This window comes from Cyprinodon tularosa, unplaced genomic scaffold (genome assembly GCF_016077235.1).
Source record: "Cyprinodon tularosa strain WSP-4 unplaced genomic scaffold, ASM1607723v1 ctg326, whole genome shotgun sequence".
Taxonomy (NCBI): domain Eukaryota; kingdom Metazoa; phylum Chordata; class Actinopteri; order Cyprinodontiformes; family Cyprinodontidae; genus Cyprinodon; species Cyprinodon tularosa.
In genome coordinates, this window is record NW_024039037.1 from 915,088 (window position 1) to 929,818 (window position 14,731).

At 38.4% G+C, this 14,731-nt stretch overlaps 1 protein-coding gene across 1 annotated transcript in view; it reads left to right on the forward strand.

Annotated features, from left to right (window-relative positions):
- The first annotated feature begins 670 nt into the window (after positions 1-670).
- Positions 671-14,731, forward strand: part of igsf3 (immunoglobulin superfamily, member 3) — a 114,984-nt gene continuing 100,923 nt past the window's right edge. The window contains exon 1 of the mRNA XM_038293411.1: positions 671-1,059. Coding sequence (XP_038149339.1) covers positions 1,020-1,059 — 40 coding nt within the window. The 5' untranslated portion in view covers positions 671-1,019. The remainder of the gene's footprint in view (positions 1,060-14,731) is intronic.

Consider the following 14,731-nt stretch of genomic DNA (forward strand, 5'->3'; position numbering starts at 1 on the left):
TTAACGATACCCCAGAAATCTTTAGTGAGAAATCTGGATTCTCCCGTGGAGTGGCAGACCCCACGCTGCTATAGGGCGTGGTTTCTGTGAGTGGGTGGGAGCAAGGCCGCTTGTAAGTTTTCAAACTGCCCAAAGTGGAATCCAGGAAATAACCTTGGAAGAGGAAAATGACGTTAGGACGCGTCTCCTGGGAAAAATAACGGGCTGCTGTATGTTTGCTTCAGCTTCATATGAACCGGCACATATATTTCTCTTAAATATTTTTGATACGATTTAGATAGATTCTTATAATCATTACAGCTTATATGATTGGGTCGCTTCAAACAATCTTATAAATCTGATATGTGTCAGAGCACAAAGCCGCGCGTATGCTTCATCCAGAGCGCCCGCCCCGCAAGGCGATAGTGGGAGACTGATTATAGTCTCCAGGATTTTCTGTGGAAAAAGCCAGAGAAGGAGCTGCTCTCCGATCAGTGCAGACCAATTATTCCAGGCTGATTTCGCATCCTCAGAGCTCTCAGATCCTGTTTATTTTTTATTTATTTTGGATCAGATCCAAAAGACTCGTCCGGATCCAAAATACGCACGAGCCCCGCCGGACTTGATCTTTTTATTTATTCTAAGGAGGGTGCTTGTGTGCGTTAGTGTTGGTTGGTGGTGGGTGGGGGGGGGGGGGTCGCCTCCGCAGTAGTAAGCGGGGGAGTGGGTTGGGTCGGCTTGGAGCCAGCCACACGCACTCGTCGTCAGCGATGAAAAGCGTCTAGGTGAGGGTGAAGCCGCGTCACTGGAAGCTTGCGCGCTATTGGAGGCACAAAGTCGCGCACCGGACTCACCAAGCTCTGGATTATAGACTCTCCAGTCCAGATTACCTCCAAAAGGTTCTTCAAGGATCCGTACACGTTTCTTCATCTTTCTGATGCACTACCAGCTCCACTGCCTAGGCTGCCCAGACCATTGCATACTCATCTAAAAGAAAAGGGGGGGCGCATTGGTGGTGATTCCGCGGAGCAACACATACAATGGCAACGGGTGCCCTCCTGCTTGTCTTTGCGCTGCTTGGTGAGTGTGATCGCTGAAGAAAGGCATAAAAAAACTCTGATGTTGTTTCTAATCTCTTGTTCTCATCAAGGCTACAACACCTGTATGAGACATGATCATTGGAGACAGTAGTGATGATGAGTCAGGTGGAAGCAGAGACTATGATCACCGCATTAATAAAAGATGTCTCAGAACAGCTGTGTCTGTGGATGAACTAGGTTAATGTCATGGGGACCTCAGTCACAGATTAAGCCGGTGTGTGATTTGACCCTTTCAAAGGCTGATAGTTTATTTAGAAAGGCTATTGTTTTTTTTTTTTTTCAAGATACACTTCATTGATACACCTGGTGAAACGTCATACCCTGATTGGTGAAATCACTGTGGGTGGGAGCCAACAGCTGTAGGAACTACTTGCAAATACTTTTTTTTCTTTAGAAACCTCACTTTTAACTTTATTTTATTGGAAACTACCATATATATTCAATGTGAATCCAGTCCTCCTGCTGGAAGATTTTAGTTGCACCATCATGCTATGGAGAGCAAAGCTGGTCACTTTGAGTGGGGTGATGAATAGAGGTAAATAGAGTTAGATCTCAGAGGGAAAACCAAAAAACAACTGTTTGGGGGCTGCAGAAGGCTTTATACTGTGGCTGATCTTCATTTTTCAACAGCATGACCACACTTCACATACAACCAAGCTACAGTTTAGTTGTTTACGTCATGATTTGTCAAAGGATGTTCGAAAGGATTATCTAGTTAAAGGATCCTAAATCTAAGGGAGAATATGTGTTGGAACTTGAAAGTTTATGTTCACACAAGTTCTTCAAATCTGATTAAGCTTGAGCTGTTTTGGAAATAAAGATGGTATTAAAATGGCAGCAGTAGTATCATTATGAGGGATTCTTAAGCAGAAATGGGAAGAGCTGATGGGAGGATGGGTGGTATTATGTACTGGATGTTCCTGGAAGAAAGTTTTAAAGACATAAGCCAAACCTGAATATACAGCCAGGGTGTGTTTTAGATCAAATCATATTAAATGGTTCAGTCACAGTCTTAGAATCTGAGTATAAACTTGACAAAGGGTTTTGACACATTTTCACCACCCCAACTGACTTAGATTTAGCTATTTTGCAAAAAAAACCCAAAAAAACTCAGTGTTTAGAGGTGCAAAGCTGAAAGAAACAAACCTCACCAGATGGACAGCTGTAATTTATCCAAGAGATGTATATAAAGTATAGAGGCTGAATACAATAACACCTTACACCTCACAGTTCTACCTTTTTTTGTGAAAACTGAAAAACCCAATAGAATAAAACCACATTAGAAACACAATTAAATAGACATACATTAAGGTTTGTGTTTGCAAGATCAAGTCGGTATGAGTACTGAAGGCAAGGCGATACTTATAGTTAATTATCAATTTTTTGACGTTTTTTTTTTTCTTTCATTTTGACAGAAAGATCCAATTCAAAGCATGTAAATCTCTGTGACACACAGAAGGAGTGACAATCACCCAGGCATGACTCCTGACACACACATTCTCACTCAAACACACAAACAGCCTTCTTTTTTTCCATTCATCCTGTGTGTGAGCTGTCCCAAACAAACACCAGATGGCTTTACTGTTCCTGGATGGGGTGGCCTGTCAGCGCTGCTGGGGGGGTGGACAGAGGAAGGGGGTTGGAGTGAAGGCCGGCCCTCTGGAGGCTCCCACTCAGCCAAGAGGATTACCAGTCTGTGCCTCGCCTCAAGTCACCCTCAGCATGTCGAGTCACTTTTACTGAAGGGGTGGGGGGGTCTGGGCTGAGAGAAAGTTTTTCTGTTAAAATGCTGAAATGTTTTTTTTTCTAATGGAGCAGCCTCTCTCCTTCATACGTAAAAGCTAGGAAATAAGAAGAGGAAGTTCAGAGCATTTGACATGAGGTTGTTAAAAGGTGATATGTAGCTTTCGGTATGTCTTACCTGCTGCGGATAACTCACTTACTTCCCTTATTTGGTGTAAATCCAGATTTGTTGGTCCCAAAGGTTGAGGCTAACAACTAGTTCTAGAGGTGCAAAGAGCAGAGGAGCAAAGCACACCTCTCTTGCCTTAAAACAATGCAAATAATGAAAAAAAGGGTTTATGTTTTAAATTGATGTGAAAACTATTTTATGAATCTTTAAATTGTCATTTGCATTGTATGGCGTGTGCCACCAGTGGTGTTCCTGTTTGAAACAACCACAATAAGCTGAGCATATAACAGTACTTCAGGTTAGAATAGGTGCCAGATTTTTAGATTAACGAAGTGTAAATATTTTCTTCTCTTTTCCTGGTTAAAGCTAAGCAGTATAAATGTGATTTTTACACTGCCAGGCCTATCTGTTGGGCTGTTACTTTCATTGGAAGCACTTAAAATGTTTCTGGTGTCTGTTTATTGGTGTATATATAGCTTTGGTTGCTCATCACCACCTATCTCCATGTATTGTGTGAAAGTTATCTTGTAAATAACTGATTTAAGACTTACCATAAATCATTTGTATAAACCACTGACCTCTTTAAGACTAAAGTTGATCTGAATTCGCGCTAAATTAAATCTCCAAGAATTATATGGTGCAGATAAGGTATTGTCTGCTTATAGGTTTTAAACTATGGCTGCAACTAACGATTACTTTGCATAGCGATTAAGCTGTTGATTATTTTTTGATTAATCGATTGATAATCAGATAGCTTAAGCTTCCTTAAAAGAAGGTTTTTTTTGCCAAATGAAACAAGATGAAAATAAAGCTTTTCCACTTGTGGAGTTCTGGATAGAGCATATTGACAGACGGAAAAGTTTATATATATATATATATATATATATATATATATATATATATATATATATATATATATATATATATATATGATAGAGCTTAGAGAGGTGTGCTCTGCTCTTGGCACATGAAGGCATGTTTAAGAGTTTCTGCACTGCAGTTTATGATTAAACAATTACCAAATTAGTTTAGAATTATTTCAGTAATCGAATAATCATTAATCACGATAAATGTGATAAACTGTTTCAGCCCAATTTTAAACAATCACTTCAAATATCCAAATTATACTTGTAAGCTTATATTACATTATGAAGAATCATTAAATCATTCTGGAATGTTGGAGAGATGAAGATGGATTTAATAAATTCCAGGTATGATTTTTTTTGTTACCTCACTGTTCTGTTTCCAAAAGATAGAAACTATACAGACAATAGAGATTTGTCCCATGAATACAAATCCAGTTCCATATTTTTCCTCCAAATTCAGGTGTTATTAATGTATTTATTTATTTACTTAAATAGAGCAGTTTCACATAGGAATTAAAGTAGAAAATGATTCCAAAAGATTCTGGTCATTTTGCCATCTTTACTCTGTTGTATCAATGTAATTTTGACTGATTCGTACTATTTCCAATCCTACTAGGGCTGCACCTAACAATTATCTTGTAAATTGATTCTCCTGTTGATTTTTTTTTTTTTTAGTAATCGATTAATAATCGGATAGCTTAATGTTCCATAAAGACGACTTTTTTATGAAACTAAACCAGGTGGAGCAAAAAAAATCCTGCTTGAGGAGTTCTGGATAGAGCATATTGACAGACAAATACATTTTTTATCTTAAATGCTAAGATAATTTTTTACAATTTCTATATACTTGCTGCTCTAAGTGGGTTTCTCTGTCAGTTAAAGACATGTTTTAGAGTTTCTACATTCCAGTTAATGATTAATCGATTAGTAAATTAGATGACGATAATTTCAATAATCAGTTAATCAAATTTAATCCAATTAAATATTTTAGCCCTAATTCCTACACAACCCTGCATTCTGCATTATTTCTGAAATAACTATTTTCTAACAGATAATTTGTCTAATAAAATCCACCATGATCAGCTCAGTTTATTTTCATAATTGGTCATAATCTGCCCGATTTCTAAGGCTACCTGTGTCATTAGTGATTTCTATAGCTGGGGTTGGAACCCCATTGTGGATTATGAAACACCAAGTGTGATTTAGTTAGTTGATCACTAGCAGTAAAGTGAATTCACAAATGATTGCTAAGTATAAATTGGTATAATGGTATACTGGTTTTGACTTCTTTGCAAGAATTGAATGTGTCAATCAGATATATTTAGGGTCCCTTTCTTGCTGAGGTCTGACTGTAACACTTCTGATTATCTAGCACAAAAATATAAACAATTTTTTTCCAGAGCTTGCCATGTTGTTTGTTTATCCATCAAACACTGTGCACACGCGCTTCTAAGAGATATGTACCCTAGTCTTTCGGTGTGTGATCAGCTGCCTCTTCTTCTGTCACCCGTCAAGCAGCCCAGTGTTTGCACTTTAATTTTGTTTGTTCAAAATAATAATAAAAAAAGACTCCTGACGGCTGCGTTCAGGGGAAACAATATCCATCATCGTTGGAACCCCAGTTTTATTATTTTTTTTATTTGGCAGGTAAATCATAATTTAAGGTAATTTATGTTGCTGAGCTTGCAACCAGGTACAAGTGAGAGTGTGTAGATGCGGGTCTGTTTATTTGCGTCAGAGGACGTGTGGTATAAGGCACATAAAAAGAGTCGCCTGAAGGAACGAACGGTTATTAGCTTTACAAACACGATGTCTTGCCTCTCTCCCCACAGAGAGGGAGGGAGATGTCATGCTTCTTGTGTGCTGCAACGGTGTGTCTTTTCGCGTGAGAGTGGGGTTTGAAATAAGGAGCCAACCTGAAGTCCCAGTTTATTTAACTAAATTGAAAGTCTAAGATGTGTGTGTGGCAGGCTCTTTAACTGTTAAAGGCCTCAGCGCTTTCCATTTACTTGGCTGACAAGAGAGCTGCCAGCAGTTGCCTCGGTTCTGGTAGACTGCCTTTGGTTCTGATTATCAGCTGGTCAGAGAACAGCTTCACCTCATACAGATTAAGGATTTTGCAGATTATGTCTGACAACATCCACTTTTTTTCCCCTCTCACTGGCATTTTCAGTGAAGTGGCATCCTAAATATGGCAGATCTGAGCACAAGGTTTAATTTGCACAAAATCTTCACTGAGTAGGTTGGTTGTGGTTATATTTATATAAGAGAATAAGACATTTTTCACACATTGGGAGCCGCAGCTGTTGAAGCTGGTAATATGCCAGAAAAATCACATACCTAGTATATGCAGCAAAGAAGTCTTGCAGACAGCATCATATTTACATCTCAATTTCTAGCCAGTCAGGGTGACAGATTGTTTATAAAAATACAACAGAAATGTATTTAATGCAGAGTTTCTTTAACTGAACTCAAAGGGTGATGAAGGACGGGGCTATGAATGTATTTCTGAACAAAGCAACACTTTAGTAATATGGGAAACAGTAGAAATCCTGTGTTACTCCCATCACTTCAGAACTGGAACCAGAAGTCACACATTACGCAGGTTTACCAAAATTAGACAATAGCAAGCTAAAAAAGTTACCTAAAGCATTGATTCTCAAGTTAAGGTGTCTGTCTTTATGTTGTAGTGTCAAAATTGGGCATAGGTGTCATAGAAAGATGAGTTTTTCCTGGTTAGTGATAACTCTACACCCTAGCGAGAGTATGGTATTGTCCGACTTACTTTCTTGGCACACCTGGGGGGGTCTCTTTACCAGTTAGTGTCATTGAAACCCCACTGTGTGCTTGAGTATTGCTGTTGCCCGTATCCATGACTGTATGACTGCGGTATTCTCGTCGTTTGGGGCTATTTCCAGCAGGACGAAGCACTACGTTGCAAATCTGAAATGATCTCAGATCTGTTTCTCATACATTACTTTGAACTTATCAACCTGCTTTGGTTTCCACTGTTGCCAGGTTTCATTCCATCAGTGAGATTCAACCCATCTATGAGATGTGGTGAAATGGGGGGTGAGCAGGTGAGAAATCTGCTGCAGGATACAATGGTGTGAGCATGGATGAACACAGACAAAGATAGTCAAACCTGGTACTAGCAATTTGTAATTTAAAAAGTTGCTGGTAGGATGAAAGCAAATGATGTCTACTTTTTCTTGTAGTTCAAGCTTTGCATAGGGTCTGGCAGCTATCTGCTAAATGTCATCCAAGGAAATTTTCTCTAAGCTGCTGATATGTAAAGTTCGCTGGTGTTACAAATTTGGCTTGTGGGCGTATCCGCTCATATTGACAGTGAAATAATGAAAGATTACTAAATTACTCTTCATATTCGCTAAATTTCAATCCACACATTCTGAAGCACAGAACAATGCAGTAAAACTGCATGTGTGATCCTCACTCCTGCTCTGTATCTGTAAAACAGAGCATTCTGCTTGCTCCTAATCTTTAACATTAGTTACCAGAGACAGTGATAAATACCGTAACAAGCCTTAACTAAATGCTTAGTGGTACAGGAACTGTTTCTGGGTAACTTCAACAATACTTTGTGCCAAAAATAATATTTAGTTCTAATGGTTAAAATGTCAGGCAGCTCTGTAAAAGACCTTTAAAACAACCTTGGTTCCTGGAAAATATTTGATTTATTCAGTCAAAACACACCTATAGTGCTGGATCCTGTGCTTGCCAGGATGGTTGCACAGATTAAAGCAAAATGTTGGCACAGTCAGTTGTCACCTGGGCTGTTTCTGGAATGATAAGTCTGACATTTGGCCGCATTGCCTTACATGGAAGGTTGTTTTCAGAGTTTGTTTTTATTCTTATTCTTTTTTTCTCCAAAGCTCTGTCAGATCTTGTATTGGTAGCTGTAGCATCAAGCTGGACCATATAGTATAAGAAAAACAGGAAACCAAACTAATAAACGATACAGAGAATCTTGTCAGTTTTTTATTTTCTTAATTTAATATATCCTTCTGAAACAATACATCAGGTAAATCTGTTGACAATAATGGGATTTGCCTTGTCTATAGTTTTCTAGAAACAGACTTAACATTCTCAAATCAATAAAGTATAACATTGTCAGACAATATGCAAGACATGACAGTGGAATTACCCAAAGGTTTTTGGAGCTGAGATGGATAACCAAATAAAACCAAGGTAGAATGGGAGTATTTTCCTCTTAAAAGTGCTTCTTAGGTAAACAACTCTATGTCCTTGACATAAAAACAAACCTGTACTATGGATACTGGGTAATGGTTGCCTGTTTTGAACCAGCCTTAAGATTAGAACCAGTGTGAGCTTTGAATTTCTGCAGTACATCTAATCACATTTAGGAACCAGCTAGATTTATTTTCTTCTAATTACCACTAACATATAATGATCAACAAGATTTATTTCTGTCTAACATTTCATGCTTCATTCAATTCAGAAGCTCCTGGCAGTAGTAATAGGACTCCTCCATTTTTTTGGAAACCATGTAAGAGGATGCACAGAATATGCAACAAAAATCAGCTAAACCAAAAAAGGGGGTTTATATCAGAAACCAAATTTGACTTTTGGGTTGTGAAAATGTGGTATATTGAAGGTAGTTGAAATGTGAGGAAAAATTAATTTGATTAAAAAAAAAAAATCCCCTTTGGAGGGGGAAGTAGCAATAGAAGATATTTTACTTAAAAACATTAAACCTCTAATAATACTGGCTTGATTATGACATTTGGGGAGCTTTTTTTGTGACAGTGCTAAAATAGGAGCCTCGTAAACCATAATAGATTTAATGATTTACTGTAAAAATGAAAAGTTATGAGCAAATCTAACAGCACAGTCTGAGCAAATCAGGAAGGTGTAAAGCCATTGCTGTATAATTGACGCAACTGAAAACCATAACGGTAGTTAAAGGCTCATTTTCAGTTAACACAGAAAGAGCTACTGTGTGTTGCTTTCTGTTTGTGTGTCTACTCTTCCTAAATATTTTACGGTGTAGCAAGTTATGACACTAAAAACCACTCAAGCATACATTAAATCTTTCATGTTTTTCTCCAGGAAATGGCACACATGTTTGAGATGAATTTTTGTTTAAACAATATGTTTTTTCTTGTCAGAAAAGCTAATTGGATTTGTACCTTTCCTAATGTGAAACAGGTTTACAATTAAAACTGAAAGGGTATAAAAACCAGCAAGGTTCAGCTTAATTATCTGCGGCGCAGAACTGCAACTGTGAGCTTTAGTTTAAGAGAGAGAGGAAGATGGATAACAGACGTTTTATGTTAAGAGGTGGCATAAAAACAAATGTTAGCATGCAGAGTGCCTTGCTATAGAATTTATGCCCCTTGAACATTTTCACATTTTGTCACATTGCAACCACAATGTCGTTTATTTATTTATTTTTTTGTGATAGACAAACTGAAAGTAGTGGATAATTGTGAATATTTAAACAAAACCTCCAAGAAAAGTCTGGCATGCATTTGTAATCAGCTCCACTAACTCAATACTTCATAGAACCACTTTTTACTGTGATTGCAGCCCCAAGCCTTTGAGGGAATGTCTCTTGTCAGCTTGACACTTCTGGAGATTTGAGTTTTTTATTCTTTTTTTTTTTTTTTATAGACTAACTAAATTCTCACTTAGATTTAGGCCTTCATTCAGCTAGGCTATTTTAACACATATGCTTTGAGCAGGTTTTTGTTATACCGCATTTCCAAAATCCAAGTTTTTTAGGCTATAGCAGCTTAATCACATTCTACCAGAATGGTTCTGTATTTAATTCCATCCATTTTTCCATCAACTCTGACCAGCTTGCCCATCTTCAATGAAGAAAACTGCCCCTCCTTATGCAGCTTTTTTTCTCTTAGCATCTTTTCTGTCAGCCAAAAAGTTCAAATGTGGTCTCATTTAAACCAGAGCACCCACTTCCAAAGGTTGGCTGTGTCCCTCTAGATTGCTTGTGGAACTGAAAATCAGGACTGCGTCGACGAATGGCTTTCTTTCACCAATGGCTTTTATACTTTGCTTCTCGGCTGCTTCTCTGCCCAATGCCCTCCTTTCACATCCAGGTTGTTAAATTGGAGTGCAAGGTCTAGATCTTAACTAAACTATTTTATTTTTTATTTTTTTTTAATCAGTTGTGTAAAATATTCCCGAAATTGAGTTTTTGTATTAATAAGCTAACATAGCTTTAGGATCTCTCAACACTTTATCTCTAACCTTTTTTCTTTGTTTCGTGGCCTTCATTGTTTTCTGATCACTAATGCCCTCTAACAAACCACTTAGAACACCTGTGTTTACTCTGGGTTTAAATGACACAAAGGTGGATTCATAAAGGCCATATTTATTTAGGGGGCAAGATTAAAGGAGGCGAAACACAAATTAAAACCACACTTTTCATTATGTTTAGTGATTCAAAATTTTAGATGTTTATGTTTTTTTTTTTTTTTTACACTTAACAATCATAGTCCATTACATAAAATCCGGAAGAAGAAAAAAGTTTTTGGTTGTAATATGACCAAAGATAACAAGATGAGATTATAAAATATGAAAACCTTCAGAAAGGACTGTCTTTAGTTTGTTTGATCACTTAATGGCCTTTTTTTCTGTTTGTTGAATTGTTTAATTTAGCAGACATGCCGCTCCCTGATGCCACTCCTCTGTCCCAAATGAGAGGGACAGCTGGAGGCGTCCCACCCAAAAATCACTAACATTCTATCTTGTCTGGTCAAGCCTGTGCGTCCTTTAATCGAGTCAACTGTTAAAGCTCTTGCAATGTGATCCTTGCATTTTTTAGACCTCTGCTTATGCATGAGATGTTTCTGTCCAGACAGTGTAGCAGAACATCATAAGTCACTGTCTAGGTGCTTGTGCATCTGTTTATTATTCTTTATATGGTTCGGAAAAAATCTTTGTCATGTGTTCCTTCTTTTTGCTGGTCGTTGTCGCAAGAATCCATGGCTCCGCTTCTGGCTGTCAGGGGAATCATTGGCCTCGTGTTACTAGCTCCCTGATTATTGCAATGTGCTCCCTCCTTGTTATTTTCCAGTTTTCTACACGTCGCACTTGCACACATGGTGGTTTACAAAATAAGCACCAACGCCACGTCTTTGTGTATCCTCATGACAAGATCCCTTTAGTGCTATTGTTTTTTATTATATCATAACACTGTTGACTCAACTAACAAAAGATGAAACAATAGGAGAGTAGGAAAAAGTCTGTCAGCTCATGAAGACAGTTTTCAATAAATATCTTTTGAAGTTGGTACATATTGAAAGCACAACTCTCTTTGTGAATATCTGCTCTTGCCAATCACATATTCATTAATATGACTGTGTGAGGTGGGTTTTCTTGCAATAATGGGGGGGTTCTCTTGTTTTTTGGTGAAATTCAGCTTCAGGTGTACCTTAAGGCAAATACTAGTTAGTGTCAAATAGCTAAAGGGCAAGTAACTGGCCTGTATTACAGGCTTTACAGCCTGCTGGAGAAACTCACACCGAGTTACTAGTTTTACTGCATCTATAGCGAATTCTCCAACCAGGCTCTTACTTCTTACTGTCTCTTCTTCATGCTAAAAGCCCAGTATCCTGCTGTTATTCCACTGGCGCTTCAAAAGAGATCAGGCCATTTATTTTTCCTCCTTTAGTTTGAACTGATCAAACTAAAGTTAACTATGTGTTACCATAGAGCGTCTTCTCAGACAAGCAGTGTCTGCTTTTTAAATGATGAGCGTCCTCTGTGACCCAGATTTGAGATGTTTTCACTATCTTGCCCTTGTATAGTGTAGATGATGAGAAACAAAAGGCTGGATTTAACTATGAGGCCTTCATTTTATTTCCTTTAAGAGCATGTTTTCATGTAATTGTTGGATTTGCCCTGGATGTTTCTGGTTGTGTGTGGCTCTATTGTAGGCTCCTTGGCTTTCTTTTGTAGGGCTTTTGACCTATGTTTCGTTATTGGTAGTGGGAGAGAGGCAGAAATCTTAAGTAGAACTAGTCATTCTATGATAGGGATTAAACTTTATAGTTACTATGAAATCATTATAATGTTCATGGAAAGTTTGACCAATTATAAATGGATGTTGCTGATGTGGACCTGTTGTTTTCTGGTTTGGACTTTGAAGAGCTCTGGTTAGGATTAAAAACTCTGGAGTTCTACACTCAGAACTTGGGAATTTTAAAATATGTTTATGTTAAAAAAGTTAAAGAGCTTCTTCACAGAAACAGATTTTGGAGTTTGTGCAGCTTTGTTTGATAAAAGATGGCTATATGTGGTGATTGTAGTGTCTCCTGTTTTAAATCATGAAGGTACTTTTGATGCTATCTCCAACTTCACCCAAAACCTGTGTCAAGTTAACTTTATTTGCTTTCTATGGGAAAATATGAAATATTTATGCTGGTTAAATCTAACTTCTAAACAGAAAACAGGTTCTTAAAACAAGGTTTGAAATTTAAAACCAAATTTTAAACACCATTCAAAAGCTTCTTTTGGCACTTTGGTCTACTTTGATTGATACAAACACTGTTTTCTAAGCATAAAGCCTTACATTGGGTACTGGTACAAGGTACTAATTATGCACGAACCCCCACTAAACCATTTTCATTTTTCCATATAAAAAATGTTGATTATTTATTGGTCATTGGTTCATGTTGTTTGCGCCTCAGAATATAGAATCTCTCAAATATAATTTTTTGACTGGAGTCACTCTTACTTTCTCAGGAGATGATTGTTAACATACATCAGGGATTTAAAAGGATCTATGATTTGATAGAAAACATGGGCTGCCATGAATTTAAAAAGATGAAAAAGCTAAATGTTTTGACGCCCCAACACTTGACAAACTCAACAGTTTTTCCACCATGGGTCTTTTTGCCCACTAGATGCTGTGAACTTGAATAACGGCCCAAGAAAATGGTTGATAGTTGCATTTAAAGCTTGGCTAAAGTTTCTGAGAGAGGCATCCTGCCTGCAGCAGTAGTTTGAAGCTATAGCTGGACACAGAGCAGAGGCAGCTCCTGCTTTGTATCTCATTTGAATCTACTCCCATGACGTCTGTTTAACCGTCTGGTCTTTCCACTCCTCCACAGAATCACAGAATCTCATTGCTGATCCGGCTCATCTCTACAGATTGCATCTCGCGTGTTTCTGATAACAAACCCCAAAACAGCCCTCTAGCTATTAGTGAACTGGTTTGTTTTTTTGGGCTGATTTGCATGGCTTTCTGTATTGTTAAGCGTTAAAAGCACTCCAGCTGCCTCCTCTGCAATGAATAACCCCTGACCTCCCTCCCCCACAGCTTTTTTAAACAATGGCGTGCCAAGTCCACCCTTTCTTCAAAGAGCACTAATTAGAAACTGATAGTAAGCGGGATATAAACTAGATGTTTTCACCCACCCTTAAGGAGGAAGTTTTTTATGTTTAAAAGTCAGATCTATCCCCAACCTTCCTAAGGTAACAGACAAAAGCAACCCCCCCTCTCCCCGTTCCCTACTGGGAATTTATCTGCTCCTCCCTCCTTTTCTTTTTGGCTTTCTGTGTAAGGACCAATGATTGTGGCTCATTGGAGACAGGACTCCACTTTACTCCTCCACACTGACATACAAACACCCACAGAGCTCTGCAGCTATCGTCCCTCCATGCAGCTAAACTCCCTCTGCTCCCCGCTTGATCCTCCACCCGAGCAGATCCCACGCTGGTGGGATGCACACCAGGCGCTGTAACTATGGCTACCGCTCCCAGCTTGCACACTGCCAGCTCACGCAGGTTGACAAATGCTCGGCCCGGTATTTCAAATTCAGACGTGTGTCTAACTTACTGTCTACAACATAAATGTCTCAGCTCTCTTTGCGTCCCCTAAAACCGACGCTTTTTCTGCCTGCCCCACCAAACCCACAAAGGTTAAAAACAAGTTTGTTCTGTTTGTTTGTGCGTATCTTTATTGTGCTTTCATTAATGTATGATTTTTACCCAGCTCATGTCTTGGATAGGCCGGGAGGCAAAATGACAGACAGTGGCAGAAATGTCTGTTTGAAGTAGACTAATTAATACTTAATTACTTTCGTTTTAAAATCTGCAGCTTTATGAGAGAACGCCTGTGCTGATAGCGAGTTGCCAATCAAGCAAAAACCAACAACTGTACTTTAAGTACACGCAGCTGTCAGGGATAATTGTACACAAGTGTGAGATGGAAAAATGACTGAAAAATAGAACCGTCTTAGTTGAGGCATGCTTACTCCTCATTATAAAAATATATTTTCATCTTTAAATTCTTAACTTGATTGCATTGTGTAGCATGTGGTTAGTGGTGCGTCGTGCGACTTCTACAAAGGGTAACAAGTTTTTTTGTTGAAAGTAGATGTGCATCTGCAGTGTGTATTAAATGGTCAGAATGGGGCTTGTGTGTATTTGGAATGAGGAGGTTAGGATGATTATGGCCATGGTGAGGGGGGGAGTGAAGGTTGTAGGGTAGCAGGTGTCCACATGGAGTAAATGGACTAAGTGAGGGGTATATTGCTGAAGGCCCTTAATGTACTAGAAGAGTGTGTGTTTGTGTCACTCTGTGTGTGTGAGTGGCCTAATATGAAAGGACCAGTCTTATTTCCTTTGTTGCTATGCTGGTCTTTCTTTAGCTTACCAGACCTAACAGTAGATATCTGGGCTCAACGTAGTACTAACAAGCTGATAACCTTGAAGAAGAGCTTTATGACATTATAGCACTCACACTTCAAAAAAAGAGATTAGGACTTTTACTAAAACCTATGCAAAGAAAAATATATGTATATGAATAAGGGGGTAAATACCTACTAAATGTTGCAATGATTTTTAAATAAAAAGAACTCTTC